Genomic DNA, 25,424 nt, shown 5'->3' with positions numbered 1-25,424 from the left:
TAGAAACGTTGGTGTAAAAATGAATCGCCGTATTGTCGACGTTTAACCCTTTGTGCTGGAGAGGCAACTCGAATGGCAAAGGGTTCATTGATTTTGGACTAAGGTTCCATATTCGTGTGATTGTACCGAGGGTCGATGTGATGTTCACTTGCGTTTGCGTTCACCGGCGTGTCCTATCCCTATTCGGCGTTGTCTCGATGTAACGTGTACGACGAAAGGCGCAAAAAATGATGAAAGGAACGACATACGAGGACTCTTTACCGTACTACTTGGACGCCGGGGAGTGTCGTTGCCGTGGGCGAGATACCGCGATAAGATGCATCAGCTGGACCACGAAGTAGTATAAGGAGATCCAAAGCCATGTACTGAAATCCTCCATCTTTAAGGGTCCAAGGTCTTCGGATGATTTTTTCATCTAGGGCCGAGAGCGCCTCGGTGAATTTTTGCAATTAAAAATTATCGTCTGCCAGCGGGCTCGCTGGTCTTTTTTACGTTAAAAACAACGCATTTTGTATATCCTTGGATTATCGTTTCCCTTACGGATCTTAATTGCAAAATTAGAAGCATTTAGGTCATTTACATCGATAGGAAATGCTTTGGATATATAGGAGTGGGGTTCCCCAATTTTCCGCAAGTAGCGCTCGCATCGTTAGATCAGAAAACATCTGAAATCGTGGGTCCCGATTACAAGGCTATTTTCTTGGGAACCGAACATTCGCGTTATGTCTCTTTATACCACTTCATGGTATAAATCACGAAGTATAAGGAGATACAACGCCATATATTGAAATCATCCCCGTTTTAGGGGTCCAAGATCTTCAGATGATTTTTCATCTAGGGCCGAGAGCGCCTCGGTGAATTTTTGCAATTAAAAATTATCGTCTGCTGCGGGCCTGCTGGTCTTTTTTACGTTAAAAACGTTACATTCTGTATATCCGCGGGTTATCGTTTCACCTTACGGATCTTAATTGCAAAATTAGAAGCATTTAGGTAATTTACATTGATAGGAAATGCTTTGGATATACAGGAGTGGGGTTCCCCAATTTTCCGCAAGTAGCGCTCGCATCGTTAGATCAGAAAACATCCGAAATCATGGGTCCCGATTACAAGGCTATTTTCTGGGGAACCGAACATTCGCGTTATGTCTCCTTATACTACTTCATGAACTGGACGATATCTGTTTCGATGTAAATTGTTATAGAACGATGTACAGGCTGGTCCGACGATATCAGCGACGCGAGTGCCAGAATCGTCAGGCTTCTTTCGACCTAATGTGATATCGACTCCGTTGTTCCGTTTTCTTTTCTCTACCGCTTTTTTCTTTTATTAAGGGGGTACGTAGGTTCGACACGACCAGGTCTTAAGGTGATATGAAAGGGTCATTTTGTATATATGAAACTTCAAAGTATTTATAAAACTTTTCTCCAATCCGAATGCACCGAACGTGGTGCTCATGAAATTTCACTTTTCGGAAAAAAAAAGAAATGTCTTCTTGGTTTGAGTCTGGGATAAAGGACAAATTTTTTATCAAAAAGGAATTCGTTCAGCACCACGTGCTGAAGTTTCAAATTATTCGGTGCACCCAATTTGGAGAAATGTTTTTTAAATACTTAAACATTCTATATATGTAGAATGACCCTTTCATATCAGCTTCACAATTTTTCGAATTGAATTGTAAACAAACTAAACAAGCGAAATACTCTCACCTGTAGTATGTCGTCACTGCTACTATAATGATTATTAAAAATAAAGAAAGTTGACCGTAGTCATTATTTTGTATTTATATTGGATCGTTGGAAAAACGTGAATCGCTAAAACATCGGAGCTTTATTGGTGTATATGATTTCAAGTAAACTTTTTGTTATAAATAAACGCTATTAAATGTAAGCAATGTCTATGTCCGTATCCAACGCGTTCGGGAATATTTTGCAACGAAAATTTTCGCATTTACGGATGAAGACGTTAGGTGAAGGAAATTTTTTATGAGAAAAATCGTCTTTTTTTAGTAAATAAAATGGATTATACATGTTCAATGATGGGGAATAAATTTCAGTACGTAGATACAAGGATACTCCCGGGTTTACTTAATGGCATTTATTTCTAACAAATAGTTTACTTGAAATTATGTACGTCATTAACGCTCCACGTAATGCACACGTTTCTTCAACGATCCGATACAAAATAATGACTATGATGAACTTTTCTCTATCTTTTTTCTTAATCTTTAAAGTAGCGATAATAATACATTACAGGCGAATATTTTGTTTGTTTAGTTTGCGTATAATGCACCCCGTGAAATGCATTATTAATTAATCGCGCAAATCTGTGTACCCCCGTAAGCTATGTACACATGTGAGCATGAACGTGTACAAGGCAAGAAAAGTGAGCATACAAATGTGGACGTGTATTGTTTGTCAAGATGCTTTTGAATTGCCTCAAATGATAAAATGATTTTCGTAGACTAAAAATGATACAAACAAGGATTTCGCTTCGTCTCTCTTTGCCTTGTACAATGGCGGATATGAATGCCTCCCCTGCAGATACGACATCGCCTGTGCAGGATGGGAGGGCATTGAAGTCTCCCAGTGTACATTGTAGACATGAATGCCTCCCCTGCAGATACGACATCGCCTGTGCAGGATGGGAGGGCATTAAAGTCTCCCAGTGTACGCGTTCGTGCTCAGGTGTGAACCTGGCTTTGAGGCCGATTTAGACATATCCGTGCACTGATGGAAATAACGACTTCTTACATTTATATTAATTATATTGGGCTATTCATAACGTTTCTGTAATGGCGTAACTAAACAAGCGCAACAGATGAAGGGCTCTGAGATGTAACTTGAAAAAATATCAAAATGATATCTGGCACAGGGCCCTTGAAGAGCTAGCTATGGTTTTATTTCCATGTCAGTATCCGTATCCGTCAGTCCATATCAGTATCAGTGCGCCGAAAGTGATATAAACTAGGTGAATTGAACGCTTCTTTAAGTATTTGCGTCTTTGGTGTGTGGCCTAACGTTGCAAATTCGCCGTCTTTGACTACGTCTTCTTCGCGGTCGAAATTTGGGATTTATCAGGGCCAAACCCAGTAAGTCAAATTTTAAGGGTCGATCGAGACGCCCAGGATTGAATCTGCGTAATTATTAATGCGATTTACTGGATCCGGTCCCGATAAATCCCGGAGCGAGGAGTACGATGGAGAAGTAGTCGATTTTTCTCATTTTTCAAACTTTATGGATTCACATTTTCACATAAAATGGTTTCCTCTTCGTCTAAAATTGGCGTAACATCATCATAACAGCGTGCGTATGTTCTGGATGGATATGGCACGGATATGGTACGGATATGGCACGGATATGTTACGGATATGGCACGGATATGATACGGATATATCTAAATCAGGTTTTACGGGCTATACATTGCGCCGTGATTGCTTAGACGCACTGATCTACATACTACCTGGATATAGCTGTGCCCCACAAAATAGCGTGACAATTTTTAAAGCAACCACGCGCCTCGGATTATGAGCACGTCATCTAATATCATAGAATTTGCATATGCGGCGGAAACACCGCGTCGTTCCAAAGGAGTAGCGGTATGATTACTGGAAAACTCCAAAACATTGCAGCTCTTTCTGCACATACGCAGATGGTAGTCGCTTGGTACCGCTCATTGAAATATCAGAAAATTCGGTAGAGTCTCGCGCCAAATATATAGACACTTTGCATATGTAGTAAACTGGAACGCCCGCTGGCGTAGCTTTGTACACTGGGAGACATCAATGCCTCCCAACCTGCACAGGCGATGCCGTATCTGCAGGGGAGGCATTCATGTCCGCCATTGTACACTGGGAAACATCAATGCCCTCCCATCCTACACAGGGGATGCCGTATCTGCAGGGGAGGCATTCATGTCCGCCATTGTACAGTCTAATTACAGATTAAGTTTGGCACTCCCACCGCACAATGGCAATTGCGATTGATACTAAATTTTCGTTTCGGACGATATAAACCGTGCGCACGCATCGGTTAATTTTGGAATCGAACTGTGTCGAAGAGTCCTCCGTCGTTTCATCTTTCTCGGAGAAATGCTTTCCGAACTTCGTGCGACAAGGATGCAGGGACATCCAAATCTATCTCGCTTTTAAACAAGCTCATCGTGTATTGTTAAGGGGATGTGAAAGTGGCATCTGAAAGGTCAATTGTTCATGAAACTTTTCTCCAACCTGGATGTACCGAGTCGTTTCAAACTTTACAACGTGAACGTGAAGGTCACAAAGATGGTTCTGACATCCACGAAATTTCATTTTTTACAAACAATTTTGGAAATATGTATAAACAAATTCTTGAAAAGGTTGGAATTTCATGAGTGCCAGGATCTTCCTTATACCCTCCATATTTATATTGTAAAGCTTGAATCGATTCGGTACATTCAACTTGGAGAAAAGTTTCATTAACGAGAACTTTTTCATGCCACTTTCACATCACCTTAAGCATGACGAGCGTTCCAGTTTGCTATATGTTTCAGTGGTTCCACTACTCATATTCAGTGGCGCTGGGGTGCCTTGAGCTCGTCGCGTAACTCTTCGTATAAAGCAAATCAGCTATGCAGTTATCATACAGGGTGTAACAGAACTGGTCGCCGTTTATATAGTGCTATCCTTGTTGAAAAAGGAGTCGAAAAGTCCTGTACGATTTTTTCCTACAGTGCATAGATTTCCTGTAATAATTAATTAAAGCACAGCCAATCAATCGCGTCTCCAACGGAAGGCATACAGGAGAGGACCCCATGCTTCAATTAGTTATTACAGGAAATGTATGCACTGTAGGAAAAAATCGTACAGGACTTTTCAGTTCCTTTTTCAACAAGTATAGCGCTGTATAAACCGTGACTTCCATCCTGTATATTTCAGTAGTACCGCATTCACATTCAGTGGCACTGGGGTGCCTTAAGCTCGTCGCGTAACTCTTCGTAAAAATGAACTATTCAGCTAGTATATGGATCAGTGCTCGGACGCTACTCGCGGAGGTAGTGCCTTTCCGTATCGACGATCACTCGGAACGATCGCTGCGAACTTGTCGACCGGCTCTCTCTTTTATACTCACACGATTATGCGAGCGCGCACTTCTCGCCGGGCGGAATCCGCGATTCGCTCGACTTTTTCCCGACTCTGCGACCTGAGGACGCTTCAAGGACGAACGAGCCTCCGTGTCCGACCGCATTTGATATTCCTCGAGAGAGACTAATGGATGAAAAGAATTGGTTGAACTATGATAGGTTGAATTAATATGACGAGATACGCATTAAATTAATTGCCCAACCACGCTGTGGCGTTTATGGCGGCCTTAATCCACCAGCGTTCGCCGTGGCTTGGATCACCGTCCTCGGCCGGTGATCGTTTTCCCCAAAATGTCGACTCGGGAAGAGAAAAAGAGAGAGAGAGAGGGAATTGCCCGTCTTTCTTTGCTTTTTTTGTCCCTGTTCTTTCTTTCTTTTTTTCTCCCTTTCTCGCTAAATGGAGAGTTCACGCTACCGGGACAAAGCGAAGTCACTTTTTCACTTAAACCTCGTAGGTTCCTCCGGATGGATCGTAGGAGTTTTTAAGGAGAGATATATTAACAGCAAAAATTAGTCGCATTAAATAGTATCGTCCTGGCAGGCTTTTAGTCGATATAAATGTGCTAGACGAATATGTGTGTTTTTATCCGAGCGAAGTTGTATTATAATATTACCATTATTATTACTACTTATAACTCATTGCGAGTCATAAATTGATGCCCTGTAAATTAAAGCTGATCACACTCATTATCATTGTTTCTGAGATTATGCGTCTTTGTTCTCGTGGGGAAGAATTATGTGTCGAACACGTACACTGGTGGACATGAATGCTTTTTCTGCAGATGTGGCGCCATCTGCATGCGATGAAACGGCATTTATGTTAGCCACTGTAAGGCGGCTTTTCTGTGAATCCCCGATTCATTGTTTCTGAGATTCTACGCTTTGCCTTGTGGGGAAGTTTCCAACGCATACACTGGTAGACATGGATGCTTTTTTTGCAGATGTGGCGCCATCTGCATGCAATGTGACGACATTTATGTTAACCACTGAAAGGCGGGCTTTCTGTGAATCCCCGATTCCTTATTTCTGAGATTCCGCGTCTTTGCCTTGGGAAGTATCGACAGAGATGAGCAGGTTAATGGTAACTTTAGTAAGTTATTAGCTCTTGTATCACCGTCTCTTTCTCGCTTTCCCAATGGTTTCGTTTGTGCTTTTGGTTCCCTTTCAGCTTTAGGTGGGCCACTTCGGAGAATCTGGCGACTTACTGGTGTTTCTTCAATGTTCCGTTTTACCTGTACTTTTGTGCCCCTTTGCAGGTTTAGGTGGATCACCTGGAAGCAGCCATTTTTTATAAAATCATCATGGGCAGTTAATCGAAATCGAGCTTGCTGCACTTGTTGGTAGAAGATGTTAAAATATGTTAAAGGATGTTTGTGAATTTTTCTCGCGATGCGAATTGCGTCCACGGTAGCTTGATGGGGAAGGTTGTTCGGTTTAAATTGATCTCTCGAGCTAGTGGTTGCGATTTTTTTCGGAGGAGATACAGAGTTTCGGAGTTTTTGTGAGGAGTTCTTCACTTTTTCAGCCGGTTCTCCGGCTGCCCAGAGTTGTAACAGGTGGCAAGTGCATTAGTCGTCTGCATCCTTCACCGGAGGTCGCACAGGACGCGGTCGCTCGATCCTTCCCGTGAATCTCTCGACTCATCTCTGATTTGGCAGAGATGAGTTGGCCCCTACCAGAAATTCGTTGCGCCGCCCTTGGGGGCAAAAAACGGTGAAAGCAAACGTACGAAACCAGAGGGCAGCACACGATGCGATCGTGTGGCGTCAGCACCTAGGACAACGGTACCGCATACACGGTTCAGGCAAACGCCGCAAGCGGCGCTCCGATAGGACACGTGCAAATACACCTTATTCCGCCGTGTAGTTATATATGAGTAGAAGAAGTAAAAAGTCTAACGACGGAATTACCGCCAAAAATGTGTGCTCTATCAAAGTTGTAATAAAAGAAAGTTTATATACGCCAAATGGGTTTAATAATAAGTATTGTGATAACGTCCATAGTGTTTTATTTATCATTAACGGAATAAATGATAGACGAGCGAGTCGGGTAAAAATAATGCTAACGCGCATGTGGCCGAACGCGCCATAATCGCGCGACCCTGCCCGCGAGCAATCTCCCAACTCATCTCTGATATAACCTACATCCACGTAAATTCAAAGCTTGAGTATGCGCCTTAATGCCGGTAGTTCAATTCCGGATGCCGGATTTGTTTTGATGGCTGTTTGACGCAAATTCGTTATTTGAATCTTCAGTAGGATTAAAACATCAGCAAGATAAGGAATAATTTATCGAGATTAATGCTACGTCGATTCTGGGGACCAGGTACATGTATTAATAAGCTGTCGGTACTTCGTTCCCAACTTGTGACTTTAGGTTATACTAATTATCGTTTTAATATATCGCTCATAGACACAATTGAAGAATAATATTTGATTGTGACAAGGCTCTAATATATGAATTATTATTGATTAATTAACCAATTTTCTCGCGGCGAACATTTTAGTGGATTTGTAATTTCCATTTTTTCATTACATTGTAAAAATAAGTAATTTATCGATGCCAAGTTCTCGTTGCATTTTAAATTACCACTGAAAAACTCAGTTAAATTTGGAAGCCTGAAATTGTAAAATAGGATTTATTAATTTTGTTAATTTGCCTTAATTGTTGAGTCTCCACGTTGATTTCTGATTTTACAAGCTTAAAATGTTTTGTAACTCGATTCTAGTTGATTTCTTGACCCCGACCTGACCTCAATGCCATGAATTTTAGCTTATCAAGGATTACGGCATTACCCAGTTGGGCAATACGATTGTCCATTGTGCACGATTGCGTTCGTTACTTTTTTAGGGTAAAAACCAACATTTTATATTTGTGTATGTAACAAGATTTTTAAGACAAACTTTAAAAAATTTAAGCTTTTGTGTGTTTTTTTTGCATAGATGGATGCATTGTATTGAATATAAACTGTAGCACTCCCTGCAGTGTCATTTATAATATTTTTGAATAAGATTATCACGATTTAAGTATGGTTATTTAAATTGTTTATCTGATTGTGTTGTATATTTTTAGGAGCTGAGTTCTTCACGATACAACAATGGCGCTTTATGATTTGATTCAACAATATCGCTTAATGATCTGTACTGGAAATTCAATATTAGACAATAAAATTAATGACTGGATAAAATGCAATAAGGTAATAGCATTCAAATAAGCTTTTAAAATTGTATCTAAATTTGTATTGATAAAATTTCTAAATTCATTGTTTTAACATCAATTTTAGGATCCAGAAGCAGAGAAGGAGATTCGAGACATCAGAGACAAGGGCGATATGAAGACTTTATCCGATTTATTTCTAAAAAGGCTGGAATTCGGTACCGCTGGACTTAGAGGTCGAATGGGTCCAGGATATAGTCAGATGAATGATCTAGTTATCGTTCAAACTGCCCAAGGACTTACAAAATATTTGATGGATACAATTTTTGATGTGGAAGATTCAGGAGTGATAGTGGGATATGATGGACGGCACAACAGCAAAAGGTTAGCATCAGGGGAATCAGAATGTAGACATTTATCACTTAGTTATATTAGTGTTTATTCAGAGGAAAACTTTCGTAACTACACTTCCTAGTTTTCTGGAATTACCTTCTCACTTTTGTTGGAGTCGATTTCAATTGAGTGGAGAATCGTTTTTAATTTGAATATTTGGCTTCCAAATCACATTACTCAAACAATTTTTTACTTTCAGTGTACCAATTTTGTATTCACATGTAACAGTTTTCTTTTCTTATCCTCTTCTGCCATAGAAACCAGGAAATGTAAACCTATACTTTTTAACAACCGTTAAAAATACAGAAACGGATAAGAAATTCATGTAGTTACATGTAAACAAGCATGTGCCGTCTTTGCACAACGCTTGCTGGTAATGGCTTCCAGATTATTACTGCATGTTTTTTTTACCTAGTTTAATTAAGGTAAAAATTATAAATAAGAGATACAAATTATTTACTGTATATATCAAACTACAATTACATTGCAGCGTCCCGATAGACAATTAATTTGAAACCATTGGTTTCATTTAAAGGTTTCGATGGATCAGTAATTTATAACATCCAGATTCTTATTGCATACTCTAGACAAAATATTTAAAACAATTATTTAATGAAATAAATAATTTTTATTGCTTCTTACGGACATCTTTAATGCTTTAGGTTTGCAGAATTGACAGCGGCAATACTTATAAACAATAACATCAAAGTGTATTTGTTTTCTGACGTCTGTCCTACGCCTTTTATCCCATTTGGAATATTGACGTACAAAGCTGCAGCAGGGATAATGGTCACTGCGTCACATAATCCAAAAGATGATAACGGTTATAAGGTCTATTGGAATAATGGAGTGCAGATTATTTCTCCACACGATAAGAACATACAGGAATACATCTGCGAAAATTTGGAACCTTTGGAATCTTCTTGGAACGTTTCCAAGATCTATGCAAACCCTTTGTATGAAGATCCCTTGGAAGAGTTAACTAACACTTATATCGAGAAGCTTAAAGTCGATGTCTTGTACCCTGAAGTTAATCGAAACACTGTATTAAAATTCACATACACGGCAATGCACGGAGTCGGGTATAAATTCATGGCCAAAGCTTTCCATGCAGCTAATTTTAAGGTAATTTCAAATTCTACTATTAATTCTTGAATCATTGACAATTAAGGGGGAACTAATTTTCAGCCGTTCATCACAGTGGAAGAGCAAAAAGATCCGGACCCCGAGTTTCCAACCGTAAAATTTCCGAATCCAGAAGAAGGAAAAAGTGCTCTTGATCTGAGTATTCAGACCGCAGATTCCAATGCCTCTACTATTATTTTAGCCAATGATCCAGATGCTGACAGATTAGCTTGTGCTGTCAAGAAAAAGAAGTGAGTTTGAGAAACGTCATAATCCATTTTGGTGGCACATCTGCGTTCGGAGAAAATCCCAACTTATTTCTGTAGACTATGAAACATTGATTTATCAATTTTCGCTTATGTGGATCATAAGTTTTGTCTAGAATCTCAAAGTTACAACGATTTTTGTTGATGAGTACTTTTGTAAAGCTTTAATCATCAATTGGATATCGTGTATATTGAAAGGTGAAATTTATTCATTTCTAAAATCTCAGCGACAATTATCTTTGTCGATGAGTACTTTTGTAAAGCTGTAATCATCCTTCGGATATGTTGGATATTGTATATATTCAAGGTGAAATTTATTTATTTTTAAAATCTCAGCGACAATTATCTTTGTCGATGAGTACTTTCATAAAGTTGTAATCATCATTTGGATATCGTGTATATTGAAAGGAGACATTTATTTATTTCTAAAATCTCAGCGTCAATTATCTTTGTCGATGAGTACTTTTGTAATGCTGTAATCATCCTTCGAATATGTTGGATATTGTGTATATTCAAGGTGAAATTTATTTATTTTTAAAATCTCAGCGACAATTATCTTTGTCGATGAGTACTTTTGTAAAGTTGTAATCATCTTTTGGATATCGTGTATATTGAAAGGTGACATTTATTTAAAGCTAATGATCTCGGATTCGTTTGTCAGTGCAGAGTGGCATATATTTTCTGGAAATGAGCTTGGAGCATTACTTGGCTGGTGGATGATACATGTAATTCGAGTTAGGTATCCCGGTACCGAGCTGAAAAACACGTGCATGATATCCTCAACAGTCTCTAGCAAAATACTTGCATCAATGGCGAAAAAGGAGGGCTTTCGTTTCGAGGTTTGTATCTTCTTTAATTAGTTCATACTTTTACATTTATTCTGTGACTTTTACAGATAAATATACCCATATCATAGTTTCTTATTTCCTATTGAAGTTACTGTAAGATATTGTTCGAAATGCTGAAATATTAACGTCCAAGATAAAAAAGCTACTTGCCGATTAAGAGATGTGCACTGAATTACAATAGTTTCTTAAGAAATTTATTTTATATTCTTTCTTCTTACTTGTTAACAAAAATTGTAAAACCAAGGTATATAACTAAAAGTTTTTAAAAACTTCCTGTACTAACTTGGAAAATAATATGAAACACTTTATCAAGAAACTCGGCAGAGTTTCGAGCCAAATACATATAAGGGGGTTTGACGAATTACATAAATCGCCCAATTTTTTGTTCCATTAAAATCTCATGACGCCGCATATCATCATATTTGTTGTAATTGTAATTTTTTTTCTTATTGATTATTAATCTGATAACGATCAATTTTAGGAAACGTTAACGGGGTTCAAATGGATGGGCAATAAAGCTGCGGAACTGATCAAAACTGGGCAGTCTGTTATATTCGCATTCGAAGAAGCTATCGGATTCATGTGCGGAGACCTGGTGTTGGATAAAGACGGGATTGGAGCGGGATTACGAGTCGCCGAAATGGCTGCATATTTGGAGACATTTGGCTTCTCGCTTCTTGACAAATTGGAGGAAATCTACAACGAGTAAGTTGAGACATTGAGCTTCTTTCCTCTGCTACCGTCGCAGGTATTTTAGTTAAGGTGAAGTGAAACACGTTGAGAAATTTCATCGACGTTGGTAAAAGAGATTCTTCGAAATACCTACGTTGCCGACGTTTGTATTTATATTGATAGCTGTGTCGAAATATATTGGGCATTGTACCAAATGGCATACTCCAGATGTCGTTTCCGTACAATAATTATAAAGAAATCCCCTGGATTCATGGTTTTTGATGCCCTAATTGACTGCAGAGTGCCACCCTGCGCCATCTGTGATTGCAGTGCCAACTATATGTCCTTTAAAGCATAGAAGCGCATAAGACATTTTTTTTTTCCTTTATCCAATTCAAATGCGAGTTTCTCGATTATAGAAGTGTTCGTACAATTATCCTGACACTTTCGTTTCTCATATCAAAGCCTTCAATAATTGGATATCGATCGTAATATCAGAGCTCGACGCCATTTTGGTTCTGGTTAAGTCAACAATTTTTTTCGAAAATCCAAACTTTGAAAGTGTCAAGATAATTCTTAAGTACTCCCAAGTCATGTGGCAAAGTTTCGGTCCAATATCCTTAAAAAAATGTCTTAATCGAATAGACTGATTTGAGGGGGGTTTCATTTCACTTTAATGGATTTAAGTTAGTGGCAGGTATTTTAGTTAATGGCTACTAACATTTATATTGACTCAAACAACAGGTACGGCTACCATATCAGTGAAAATTCGTACTGGATTTGCCACGAGCCGGATACGGTGAAAGCCATCTTCGAACGACTGAGGAAATACGAAGGAGAACCAAATTCGGTGAGTATAATATTAATTATCTCTACTTTAAGGGGATTTGAAGTTGTCCCTTTTCATTTCATTCATCCTAAAAGATAGCGTAATGATGTGAGTTATTGAACGGATTTTACTGTACCCTTAACAAACTTACGACATCGATTGCAAGAGAATGCATTTATATTTCCACTTCTTAAATGTTATTTTCCGGAAGTAGCTTTTCGCGTTATTTAGAGACAATGGTTGGTTCTTTCCAGATCCTTTTTATCGAGGGTTGCAAATCCTGCGAGTTTGTCTGCTATTTCGTTTACTTCAATGTTTTTATGTTAAGTTATCCAGATTGCGATTACTGTCTTACTTCTGCGGCAGAATTGAGGGTAGATTTCTTGTATGCTTTGAACAGTTTCGTCTTTGGAGTCTCTTTGTGATTTCCAGGTCAATTAAATTTTCACTCCGAGACCTCGTATTCCCATCGTTTTAGCATAGAAGCGCATACAACACTTTTTTTGCCTTTATCCCGTTCAAATGCGAGTTTATCGATTACCAGAGTGTTCTAAATTGTCGTAAAATTGTCTTGACCCNATATATATATTGAGTGAGCTTGCCTATTCTATTCTTTTTCCGCAACAACCCGCCAAAACTCTTTCAAACCCGCGCTCCCTCTTACAGCAGCGCCGCACACGATCCGGCGCGCACTTTAGTGTCGCACTTGCGCAGGCGCTTTGAATCATAGTTCTCACAGACCCCTTATGAAATAAACGTTGATTTTGAGAAAGAAATTCTTAATTTATTAAAGAAAATGAAAGAAAAGGAAATGAAGAAATTGAATAATCAGATAATATAAGAATTTACAGAAAGTTATATGAGCGAAAGAAATAACAAGGAATAAACGATTTCAATGTAAATTTTGAAAGGGGTCATTTGACTCCTTATGAAATAAACGTTGATTTTTAGAAAGAAATTCTTAAATTATTAAAGGAAATGAAGAGATTGAATAATCAGATAATATAAGAATTTACAGAAAGTTATATGAGCGAAAGGAATAACAAGGAATGAACGATTTTAAAGTAAATTTTGAAAGGAGTCATTTGATCCCTTATGAAATAAACGTTGATTTTTAGAAAGAAATTCTTAAATTATTAAAGAAAATGAAAGAAAGGGAAATGAAGCAATTGAATAATCAGATTATATAAGAATTTACAGAAAGTCATATGAGCGAAAGAAATAACAAGGAATGAACGATTTCAATGTAAATTTTGAAAGGGGTCATTTGACCCCGCTTGGTATGTTTAGTATTAATGATAGATTAATTAAAGGGCAGATAATGATTTGACAAAATCCTTTGATCGTGGCCACGGGAATTGCGGGGCTCGTCATGGACGTTTGACTCGCACACGCGTGCATTCGGTCCAAGGTCAACCGGTAACAGGAAGCGAGGAAAGAATTACGTCGCGCCTCGACCGATCGAAAGGAAAGAAATGAAAAGGTGTTTTATCGGAGCTCTAACTTGCCTCGCGTCGCAGTCGAGGCACTCGGTTCGGCAGATTCTTATCTACGGGAGATTACGGTCAAGTTGTCGAACAAATAATGGCGGGCCATGATCGATGCGCGTGAGGGAAGTCGGTGAAGAGTCGGCATGAGTGAACAGTGAGAAAAATTCCGGAAAATCGAGAAAAATCCAGGAAAAACCGAATCATCGCTCGTGAATTTCACCTTCAAAAGGGCTCCCATCAGCAGGGGATCGCAATAAGTATTTCGATGTTAAGGGAATTTTGTGGAGAGGGAATGAGAATTTTGTGGGTCTTAAGGTGATATGAAAGCGTGATACATACATAACAAAAAGTCAAAATATATGTAATGTCCGCTATATTTTCCATTAGTAATAATTGTTTCATTTAAGGTGAAGTGAAACCCCCTTCAAATCAGTCGATTCGAGTACAAGACTTTTTTTTAAGGGTATTGGACCAAACTGTCCGAAACTTTGACACATCACTCCTGATCATCTAAGAATTGTCCTGATACATTCAAAATTTGGACTTTTTCAAGCAATTTTTTAACAGCCCAGACCAGAACCAAAATGACGTCCAGCTCTCATATTTTGATCGATATACAATTATCGAGGGCTCTGATATGAGAATCGAAAGGGTCAGGACAATTTTACGACAATTTAGAACACTCTGGTAATCGATAAACTTTCACTTGAACGGGATAAAGGTAAAAAAAGTGTTGTATGCGCTTCTATGCTAAAACGATGGGAATACGAGGTCTCGGTGTGAAAATTTAATTGACCTGGAAATCACAGATGGCGCGGGGGGTCCCTCTGCAATCAATTAGGGCCCCAGAAAGCAGGAATCCGGAGGATTTCTGGAGTTTTACTTCGATTTCTTTATAATTATTGTATGAAAACGATAGGTGGAGTATGCCATTTGGTTCAATACCCAATATAATTCGACCCAGCTGTCGATATAAAAACGAACGTCGGCAACGTAGGCATTTAGAAAAATCTTCTTCATCGACGTCGATCAAGTTCCTCTACGTGTTTCACTTCACCTTAATCTGTTGATGACACGCCTAAATCCCGCTGTAAGGTCGTTATCAAAGTCTTCTACTTTTGCATTCTGTTAGCTAAGGCTTATCTCTTATTCAAATTTTTAAAGTCCAGAGCGCCTTCCGAAAGAATTTCGACCGAACCAATATTCCATTTCTTTTCCTAGGAACTCGAAATCTTGTACTTTCTCAACGATCCTTGTTTCTAACGAATCACTTGCCTTTTCTCTCCCTCGTTATAGATTTCTCCAACGTTCCTCCTGGCTCTCCAAATTTTCTGCGAAGCAACAGCAATTGTTCAACTTCGAAAAGACAGATTTTTACCAGATTCCGACTTGTAAGGACAAGTAATAGAAATTAAAAGACTCCAAACTCGTTCTTCTCGTCCGCTCATTGCTTGCGGATCCATTACATATTTATACTAATTTTCTCCAAACTGGGTGCACCGAACTATCTGAAACTTTAACATGTGATCATGGAGGCCCTAAAGAATAACGCGCTGCTCGTGACATTTCTTTTTCTGAAAAAAATATTCCACTTATCTCGGACAAGAACCAAAAAAAGATATTTTTTTTCATCGAAAAATGAAATTTCACGGGCCGTGCGTTCTTCGTTAGAGCCTACATTATTACGTGTTAAAGTTTCCGATAATTCGGCGCACCCAGTTTGGAGAAAAGTTTTATAAATTTTTTGACTCTTCGGTATGTACATATCACACTTTCATATCACCTTAAGGTCATAAATAAAACGTCCAAATATTTAGGAAATTTTTATCCAAACTGGGTGCACCGAATAATTTGAAACTCGAATGATAACAAAAAACATCTAATTTTATCTAGTTTTTTTAGAGGTCTGGGAAAGTAAGAACTAATAAAATTCTTATTGTTAGTACGGAGAATAATTGAAAATCCGTTTGAGGGATTTTCTATGAAAAATGAGCGGATTAGCTGATAAGTTGGGGCGATGGATTTGATTCTGGCGGCAAATCGATGCTTCGTGTTCAGTAGAATTGTTCTTGTATGTTTCTTAAGCTGGCTTAATGTCGCGCTTTCGAAAGAGGATGTCGAAGGAGGCCGACTGGTTGAACGGTTTGATAGTTATCTTTTTTGGATTTCTGACGCTCATCCCTTCGCTCCTGCTCGGCATTTTGGCAATTCCCATGGTACAGTCTTTGTACTTCCTTTCCCCGTTTTTCGACGTCGACTCGGAGGGAACGATAACGTAAGTCGAGTGATCTTCAATTCGACGGTGCGTCTAATATTTCTTTAGAAATAATTACTATTAATTTTACCTTCCACAGGTGTCCTAAGTGCGGTTAACTCTTTGAGGCCCGGTCCCCCTAATAGCACAATATTTTATATATATTTAAAGAATATCCTGCAGTTTGTAAATATTTACCAGACGTTTGAAATATTTGCAAAACGTTTACTTTAGAATATTATCCCTATAATATTTATATAATATCAGCACCATGTGTTTTCATAATATTTTTCTACCGGATATACAAAACATTTCGTTTCATTTTAATACAAGTATTTTTTTAATATTATCTGCCGAATACGTTATAAACGTTTTAAAAATATTTAAAATCAAAAGGACACGTTTTGTTCCCGTAATGAAATAGCGGAACGAAAATATTAGAAAAATTTCTCGGGTTTTTTGATACCAAATGAAGTGTCCGATAATAGTCGTAAAGTAAAAAATGTATTTTTATTATGTTAATAAGTTAAAAAATATTTCTCTATGTCTATAAATTATTGAAATTAAATACGTCTGAGATTTTCAACAAATATTTCGGATATCTCTAAGGAATATCGTACATTTTGTAAATATTTACCAGACATTTGAAATATTTGCATTACCTTTGTAATGATTTTTTTCTTTTTTTCGAAAAATGAAATTTCACGGGCAGCGTTTTTCAAAACAAACCGCAATAATTTTGGACAGCCTATTACATATTTTTCAATGTTTACACCTTGTATATTTAATTTATTAAAAAATGTTTCGCTCTTTATTGCGAAGGAATCCGTCATATTTGTATGTTCATTTTCGCCTTTAGATTACGGGGTCTATTTTCGAAACTTCTTTTCATCTTTTTTTAATTTTTTCTTTTGGAATTTTTTTACTCTCACATTTTCAAGTATTTCAAATAGTTGTAATGTGTATTTCTTGGTATTAAGGCAGGATTATATTCGAATTTATTAAAAAAAAAAAAGATCCAAAATGGTGAGACCATTCTGGACTCGAAAAATGAATGAATAAATGCATTAATAATTTTGATCTGTTAAATATGTTTGCAGTATCCAAACAGCATCCTTAACGGGAAATATCGTATAACGGGCATCCGAGACTTGACAACGGGCTATGATAATACCAAACCTGGAAATGTAGCAACCCTGCCTGTTTCCAAGTCCAGTCAGATGATTACGTTTACGTTTAACAATGGATTAATTATGACTTTGAGGACTAGCGGCACAGAGCCAAAAATTAAGTACTACAGCGAATTGTGCGGCTCGCCTGAAGAGAAGTAAGTTTTTATGTATAGTCGCTTCACAATTAAGCCTTTAGCTCCTAAGAGCGCCTGACGTTTGGTCCAATATTGCCTGCACGGTCAGACGAATTTCGCCCATATGTCGAAATGGCTCCGTGTACAAATGGTTAATTTCACATAACAAACAATGCGATTCGATAAATCGTAGAATAACGCTGAGTTGACTAATACCAGAGTGATGTCTAATTCATTCTGAAATCGGAGAAAATAATTTCCATCATTAAGGGCCGATTGCTGTTAACCCTTTGGCTACTAAGAGCGCCTACAGGCGCCCGACGTTTGGTCCAATATTGCCTGCCCGGTCAGACGAATTTCGCCCATATGTCGAAATGGCTCCGTGTTCAAAGGATTAAATCGCATTACTTTTCAAGACAAACCCTGTACACATTCGTTGCGTTTTCTTAAGGCTTTCTTATGTCCACTTGTAAGTAATTTGCGCCACTTCTTGCTAGAACAATTTCCCTAGTAGCCTGGAATAATTTATAAATATTTCTTCGTAATCCTTGCTGAATATCTCAAGCGACAGATTTTTTAAGGGGTTACATGCAGTTGTCATGGGCGAAATTCAAGAATTTTTTCCCATAACTAAAATGCATTTTTTGATTGAAAACCGAAGCGTGATTTCATAGTACAATTATTGAACTTAATATATCATTTTTTTTGTCAAGATATATTTAAAAATTGGCGAGGTACAGCAATTGTCCTGTCTTGTCTTGTCATGTCTTGTAAGAATATATATCGTTTTTTTGGATGGCATTTGGGCAATTGGATGACATTTCGATGATGCGCTTACCAAACGAGCGATTACAGAACATTTATAATTATTTATACTAAATAATTTAGCAAAATGTACTAAACTAAGGAAATCATTATCTTTTTCATTTCAGGGATCTTGCGCGATTAAAAGACATCCAGCACGAAATGGTTTCCGCCTTGGTATCTGAATTTTTACAACCGGAAGTGAATGCTCTTATTCCTAGGAATTCATAAACGCGGAATTCATCGAGTGACGGGATTTTATTATAAGGTTATGTGGATATTTACGTTAATGCCGTTGCGCACATGTAGTAAATATTTAACATTAGGTCGTCCGTTATTCATTTGTCGTTAGATTTGTGAAGTATATAAATGTTATATTAGAGTAAAGAGACAGTGAGAGCTCATTAAGGGCCATGAGTTTGTTTGAGACGCTACCGTGTCTCTTGATTAAGGGGATGTGAAAATTGCATCTGAACAGTCGATCTTTCATGAAATTTTTCCCCGAACTGAGTGTGCTGAGAAGTTATATTTTTTAATTTATGAACATATAATAAAAATACATGTTTTACTTTACGATTATTATCCGACAGTGCATTTGGTATCAACAAATACCAAAACTTTTGAAATATTTCCGTGTCGCTATTTCATTATGGGAGTAAAACGTGTGATTTTGATTTTAAATTTTACGTGATCGTGGAGGCTGTAAGGAAGGTTCTGATCCTCACGAAATTTCATTTTTTATGACACATTTTTTAAATATCCATGAAGAAATAGTTAAAAAATTGAAATTTCATGAGTTTCAGGACCTTCCTTATAGTCTACCTATTCACGTTGTAAAGTTTCAAACTATTCGGTAAACCGAATTGGGAGAAAAGTTTTATAAACAATATCTCTTCGACGCCACTTTCACATCGCCTTAACTTCGTTGCTGTGTCAAATCTTTGATATTGAGAAAAAGGAATTAAGCCAACCTAAGCAGCGGTCAAGTATAAGTACGATGCTCCTGTAATTGTAACAATGACCTGCGTTATAAGGTCATTTTTCCAGACAAATTTTGATACCGAATATTTCCAATTGTTATTTCTTAGCGATATATTATTTCAGTACGATTGTCAATAAACAATACGTGACCTGAAATTGATTAATTTTGTTACTCTTGTTAGATCGTACTCTTGAAGTTGTGTTCATAATAACGTGTTTGTAATTCTAGGGAATATTACATAACTTAAAAAGACCCAGAAGTTGGAATGACAATTTCAACGTATAAATATTTATGCTAATCCTCTTCTAGGGAATATTACATAACTTAAAAAGACTCAGAAGTTGGAATGACAATTTCAACGTATAAATATTTATGCTAATCCTCTTCTAGGGAATATTATAATTTAATTCTAGGGAATATTACATAACTTAAAAAGACCCACAAGTTGAAATGACAATTTCAACGTACAAATATTTATGCTAATCCTCTTCGTCGTTAGAATCCAAGTAAGTTGTGAGATAACATTTGAGCCAATTTTCGAATGCATTCATTACTTCGTGAATTTTTTCTACCTCATAACCAGTTATCAGCGGAGGTAAAGCTCCAGGGCACCCGTAAAGATAGCATAATGATTGTTCGTACAAAAAGATAACTACCAATATATCTTCGTATGTGACGATAATTCGCAGAGATAGCCTGGCATGTCCTTCGGCTAATGCGGTCCTGTAAAACAACACTCAATATGATATTTATTTTCGTAATATTTCCAATATCTTTTCAATTAAGGTGAAGTGAAACATGTCGAGAAATTTCATCGGCGTCGGAAAAAAAGATTCCTCTAACAACTTACGTTGCCGACGTTCGTATTTATATCGACGGCCGTGTCGAATTATATTGGGTATTGTACTAAGTGGCATACTCCATATATTGTTTACGTACAATAATTATTAAGAAATCGAAGTAAAACTCCATAATTCCTCTGGATTTATGGTTTCTGTGTCACTAATTGAATGTAGAGGGATACCCTGCGCCATCTATGATTTTAGGGTCAACTAAATTTCCTCTGCGAGGCTTCTAGATACCTTCATTTTACCACAGAAGCGAATAAGACTCTTTTTTTGCCTTTATCTCATTCAAATGCGAGTTTCTCGATAACTAGAGTGTTTTTAATTGTCGTACAATTGTCCTGACACTTTCGTTTCTCAAATCAGAGCCTTGGATAATTGGATATTGATCGAAGTATGAGATCGACGACGGTAATGAAGATTTTTCTAAAAACGTACGTTGCCAACGTTCGTATTTATTTTGACAGCCGTGTCAAATTATATTAGGGATTATAGTAAATGGCATATTCCATATATCGTCTCCGTACAATAATTATAAAAAAATCAAAGTAAAACTCCAGAAATCTGGGTTCAAGGTTTTTGATGCCCTAATTGACTGCAAAGTGCCACCTTGCGCCATCTGTGATTTTAGGGTCAACTAAATTTCCTCTCCGAGGCCTCGAGATACCTTCGTTTTAACACGGAAGCGAATAAGACACTTTTTTTTCCTTTATCTCGTTCAAATGCGAGTTTCTCGATAACTAGAGTGTTTTAAATTGTCGTACAATTGTATATCCATCGAAATATGAGAGCTCGACGCCATTTCTGTTCTGGTCTGGACTAAGTTAAGCAATTTTGTTCAAAAATCCAAATTTGAAAGTGTCAGAATAATTCCTAGGTGTTCACGAGACATGTACCGACATTTTAGACAGTTTGATCTAATACCCTTAAAAAAAAAGTATGTTATTCGAATCAACTGATTTGAGGGATTTTCACTTTACCTTAATTAATTCGTATATAAATAATACTTACATTATTTCAATGCTGTGGGTAGGAAGAGAGTCTCCTCGTGCTCGACGAGAAGCTTTGAAATAATTCTGTAAAAGACATGTTGCTTTTTCGTCAAAAGATACATTCTTGCTGTTGACTATCTCCAAGAACTGAAATTTTAAGAAAATTAACATTTATTTGCAAATACATGTGCGCATGTTAGAATGTAAATTTAAAATGGTTCAAGTTCTGAAATTTGTATTAATATAATTTTAAGGGAAAACACTATCTATCGAGATTGTAGAATTTCACATGGATAAGAAATTGCGCTAAGAAAGAAAATGTCATTGAACCAAAGAAATATTTTTATAATTCAAGGAATAATTATTTCACTGAAATAAATCGTCTTAATTCCGAAGAAAATGTTGCATTCGATTGTATTCGATTGTTTGTGTGATATAATTATCCTTTGAATTGACGTAGTGATTCTTGGACGCTAAAAAAATATTTCTTCCTTTCAGTGAGATTTTTTTCTAGAGGTAGTATACTTGGCTGAGATTGGAGAAAATATATCGAGACAAGGAATCTTCCGCCTTTCCATTGCTTCTAGAGATCGTCAATGCTACACGTGATTTCAAGCAATCTTCATTATCATCTTGATGTGCAAGAAAAGGTGCACCGAACACGCTGAAGAAAAGAATGCATTAAATTGCATTAGCATCGATCATCGAGGACCAATAAAAAGCGTTAATAACAGACTGGAAGTAACTTTGCTAGTCGCTTAAGAGTGTCGCATTGTTTTTCATTGTTTAAATAATTCCAGAAGGTCCATATGGCAGGTCCAATTAAACTCCGTGACTGGATCGAGGCAGGATCATTCATTTTTGTGCTCGTTTCAACAGCGTTTTGTTCCAAACCTAATTTAAATCAATTAAATATAACGTCATGCATATTTAAGGTGAAGTGAAACACGTCGAGGAAGTTGATTGACGTCGGCAAAAAAGATTTTTCTAAATACCTACGTTGCCGACGTTCGTTTTTATATCGACAACTGTGTCGAATTATTTTGGGTATTGTACTAAATTGCATAATCCATATATTGTTTTCGTACAATAATTATAAAAAAATCAAAGTAAAACTCCACAAATCCCCTGGATTCATGGTTTTTGATGCCCTAATTGACTGCAGAGTGCCACCCTGCGCCATCTGTGATTTTAGTTTCAACTACATTTTCTCTTAGAGTCCTCGTGTTACCTTCGTTTTAGCACGGAAGCGAATAAGACACTTTTTTTGCCTTTATCTCATCCAAATGCGAGTTTCTCGATTACCAGAGTGTTCTAAATTGTCGTACAATTGTCCTGACACTTTCGTTTCTGATATCCGAGCTTTCGATAATTGGATATCGGTCGAAATATGAAATCGACGTCGGTAAAGAATGAATAATTATAAAAAAATCGAAGTGAAACTCCAGAAATCCTCTGGATTCATGCTTTCTGAGGCCCCAACTGACTGCAGAGGGACCCCCTGCGCCATCTGTGACTTCCGTGTCTACTAAACTTTTACTCCGAGATCTTATATTACCATCGCTTTAGCACAGCAGCAAAGAAGACACTATTTGCCTTTATCTAGTTCAAATGCGAGTTTCTCGATTACCAAAGTGTTCTAAATTGTCGTACAATTGTCCTGACAATTCTCTTCTTATATTCGAGCCTTAAATAATTGGATATCGATCGAAATACGAGAGCTCCACTTTGGTTCTGGTCTGAGCTAAGTTAAAAAATTGTTTAAAAAAATCCAAATTTTTAAATTGTCAGCATAATTCTTAGGTGATCCCGAGCCATTTGTCAAAGTTTCAGACTTCGATCCGATACCCTTAAAAAAAAGTGTCTTATTCGAATCGGCTGATTTGAGAGGGGTTTCACTTCACCAATTCAAGGTAAACATGTTATCTTAGGTAACTAGGAGTTTGATGGAAATGTTCTTACGATTTAAGGTGATCTTCTTTTGCGATGGAGATAAGTCAGCCCAATTACCGATAAGGCAAACGCCTCCTTTTGTCATGGCAAGGATTTTGTTATCTAACCAAGCGCACTGATCCGAGCTATGCGATTGCAAATTAGAGCCCAGGAAACTAATTTCCATGTGTCTTCTTGCAAGTGTAGCCGTATGTAGCATTACTTCTTCCGTGGCTGTGGTATTGAGACTGATACACATGATAGGCACTGGATTACCATTGCCCTTTAACAGTGATTAAAATTACGACCTCTGATAAGGAAACAATTTAATTTAAGGGCTCATCCTACTTCGATAACCGAAAGTGCAAAGATTTTTCCCTAGTAGCATAGAATAATTTCTAAATATTTCTTTGTAATCTTTGCTAAATATCTCAAGCGACAGATTTTTTATGATTTCTTGTAGATTTCATGTAGAAGATATTTGAAATATTTCTTGAAAATCTCAATGACGANTCAATAATTTTAAAAAAAATTTAATTTCGCGTGTTTCAAGACCTACCTTAGGGTCTCCTTACTCATGTGGTAAAATTTGAAAGAAATTGGTACGCCCAATTCGGAGAAAAGTTTCATTAACGATTGACTCCTAAGATTCCACTTTCACATCCCCTTAACGAGGTTTCTGATTAATGCATCAGGATTAATTATATATTCATAAAAATGTCTTAATGTGGTTTCTTCACTCACCGTAATTTTACAAGGAAATTGTTGATCTCGGGAGGCCACTGACTCGTAGCATTGTTTAAACATAATGAAACATGTTTTTTTAAGGCACAAATTTTAAAACCCTCCTTAGTTTGTTCCCCGGTTATATCATATTCTGCACCCAATTCTAGGAAATTGGAGAACGATTCTGAAAAGTATTTTCCATTGAGGATAATTAAACATTTAATGGAAATAAATTTATTTATATACAGGGTGATTCTTAGAAAGTTACCGTTGTTACTAATACTGTTTCTTTTAAACTAATGGAGGTATGAAAAAATGTTTTTGATAAGTGTATTAAGGTGAAGTGAAACGCGTCGAGGAACTTGATCGACGTCGGTAAAGGAGATTTTTCTAAATACCTACGTTGCCGACGTTTGTTTTTATACTGACAGCTGGGTCGAATTATATTAGGTATTGTACCAAATGGCATACTCCACCTGTCGTTTTCGTACGATAATTATAAAGAAATCGAAGTAAAACTCCAGAAATCCTCTGGATTTATGGTTTTTGAGGTCCTAATTGACTGCAGAGGGACTCCTGCGCCATCTGGGATTTCCATGTCAATTAAATTTTCACTCCTAGACTTCATATTACCATCGTTTTAGCGTAGAAGCGCATAAGACACTTTTGAAATATTTTTTCATATCTTTACCAGTTGAGGTGAAAATTGCATAAGTTACATTATATAAATCATCCGTTACTGTTTTCCGAGGTCCACTATCTTTTTTTTTTTTCAAGAATGGCGTCTAATTCTGTAGAAAATCATATAAATTTGTAATAATAGAAGCATCAAATAGCGCAAAGAATTACCAGGGAGTGAACATTTAAGAATTTCATGTATTCCAGGCTTATCATATTTCACAATTTCTTGAGGAATGAATGTAGCACTTGGTGTTTTGCTTCTTCTCGCGTAACTCTTCTTAATTTTTGCTCTGCAATATTTTACTAATTTTAATACTGGGTAAGATGTCTTGTTTCCTTTTGCCTATTCATATAGTCACATTTTTAAATCCCGCGTTTTTTAAAACGCTTTCGTTTTATAAAACGCGACCAGATAGTCAAATCTTCGTTCACTTTATTTTACATTCCAGCTAATCATTTTATAAATCTCTTAGGTGTTTTATAAAACGACCAAGAACGCACAGTGGCAAAAACGACGAAAAAGTTGCTTAAATAAACAAGTTATTCAAAATTTACATGAATTTTCCCTCAGAAAAGATCACGAAACGAGTCATGCTTATGACTCCTCATTTAGAACTCACATTTACGGGACACAATGATAAATCGAAAGTACTTAAATATGGAACAAAGTTAAGTATATGCAATGTCTCAATGTTTGTCCGCATATGTGCCCATAATTATGAAAGTGGTCTAAGTCAAAATTAAAAAAAAAATGAGTTTATCAGTTATTTCACGCCATATTATTTCAAACGAAATTAATTCAATGTAATTTCGAAACAAAAAATATATGACAGACCACTTTCATAATTATATTATGGGCACATATGTCCAGCTAAATTTATTTAACGCATCGTTGATAAACAGTTGCAAGGTCCGTAGTTCATATTTGAGTCATGGCGTGACAAATTTTCCGCAAATTTTTCTTCAAATTTATTGCGCAATATGCGTACATATATTGCAGACATT

The 25,424-nt window shown here is 37.1% G+C and overlaps 3 protein-coding genes across 7 annotated transcripts; 1 reads left to right on the top strand and 2 right to left on the bottom strand.

Moving 5' to 3' along the window:
• The first annotated feature begins 7,022 nt into the window (after positions 1 to 7,022).
• LOC105700079 (phosphoglucomutase-2) lies at positions 7,023 to 18,966 on the top strand. Of its 5 annotated transcripts, none has more exons than XM_012425660.1 (11): positions 7,023 to 7,443; positions 7,891 to 7,969; positions 8,191 to 8,314; positions 8,402 to 8,658; positions 9,330 to 9,792; positions 9,856 to 10,043; positions 10,720 to 10,897; positions 11,388 to 11,611; positions 12,323 to 12,428; positions 17,252 to 17,478; positions 18,390 to 18,516. In XM_012425660.1, the coding sequence occupies exons 3-11, from the start codon at positions 8,216 to 8,218 to the stop codon at positions 18,490 to 18,492; spliced, it is 1,845 nt and encodes a 614-aa protein (XP_012281083.1). In that variant the 5' UTR covers positions 7,023 to 7,443; positions 7,891 to 7,969; positions 8,191 to 8,215; the 3' UTR covers positions 18,493 to 18,516. The 5 variants fall into 5 exon arrangements, with proteins under 5 accessions (XP_012281083.1, XP_012281084.1, XP_012281082.1 ...); XM_012425661.2 differs by having other exon boundaries at positions 7,847 to 7,969; XM_012425659.1 differs by having other exon boundaries at positions 7,847 to 7,994.
• A 94-nt stretch (positions 18,967 to 19,060) lies between these two features.
• On the bottom strand, positions 19,061 to 21,379 carry LOC111673883 (minichromosome maintenance domain-containing protein 2). Its single transcript, XM_023431845.1, has 2 exons — positions 21,100 to 21,379; positions 19,061 to 19,966 (listed from the first exon to the last, which is right to left on the bottom strand). Exons 1-2 carry the CDS (start codon positions 21,249 to 21,251, stop codon positions 19,723 to 19,725), a joined length of 396 nt encoding a protein of 131 aa, XP_023287613.1. The 5' UTR covers positions 21,252 to 21,379; the 3' UTR covers positions 19,061 to 19,722.
• Positions 21,380 to 21,590: 211 nt separating this feature from the next.
• Positions 21,591 to 23,306, bottom strand: LOC105700057. Its single transcript, XM_023431848.1, has 3 exons — positions 23,043 to 23,306; positions 21,827 to 21,974; positions 21,591 to 21,744 (listed from the first exon to the last, which is right to left on the bottom strand). The coding sequence occupies exons 1-3, from the start codon at positions 23,269 to 23,271 to the stop codon at positions 21,591 to 21,593; spliced, it is 531 nt and encodes a 176-aa protein (XP_023287616.1). The 5' UTR covers positions 23,272 to 23,306.
• Positions 23,307 to 25,424: the final 2,118 nt, after the last annotated feature.

This window comes from Orussus abietinus, unplaced genomic scaffold (assembly GCF_000612105.2).
Source record: "Orussus abietinus isolate OABI.00-Male unplaced genomic scaffold, Oabi_2.0 scaffold103, whole genome shotgun sequence".
Classification (NCBI taxonomy): Eukaryota; Metazoa; Arthropoda; class Insecta; order Hymenoptera; family Orussidae; genus Orussus; species Orussus abietinus.
Note: the sequence above shows the minus strand (reverse complement) of the source record. Positions and strands in the feature narration are given on the sequence as shown.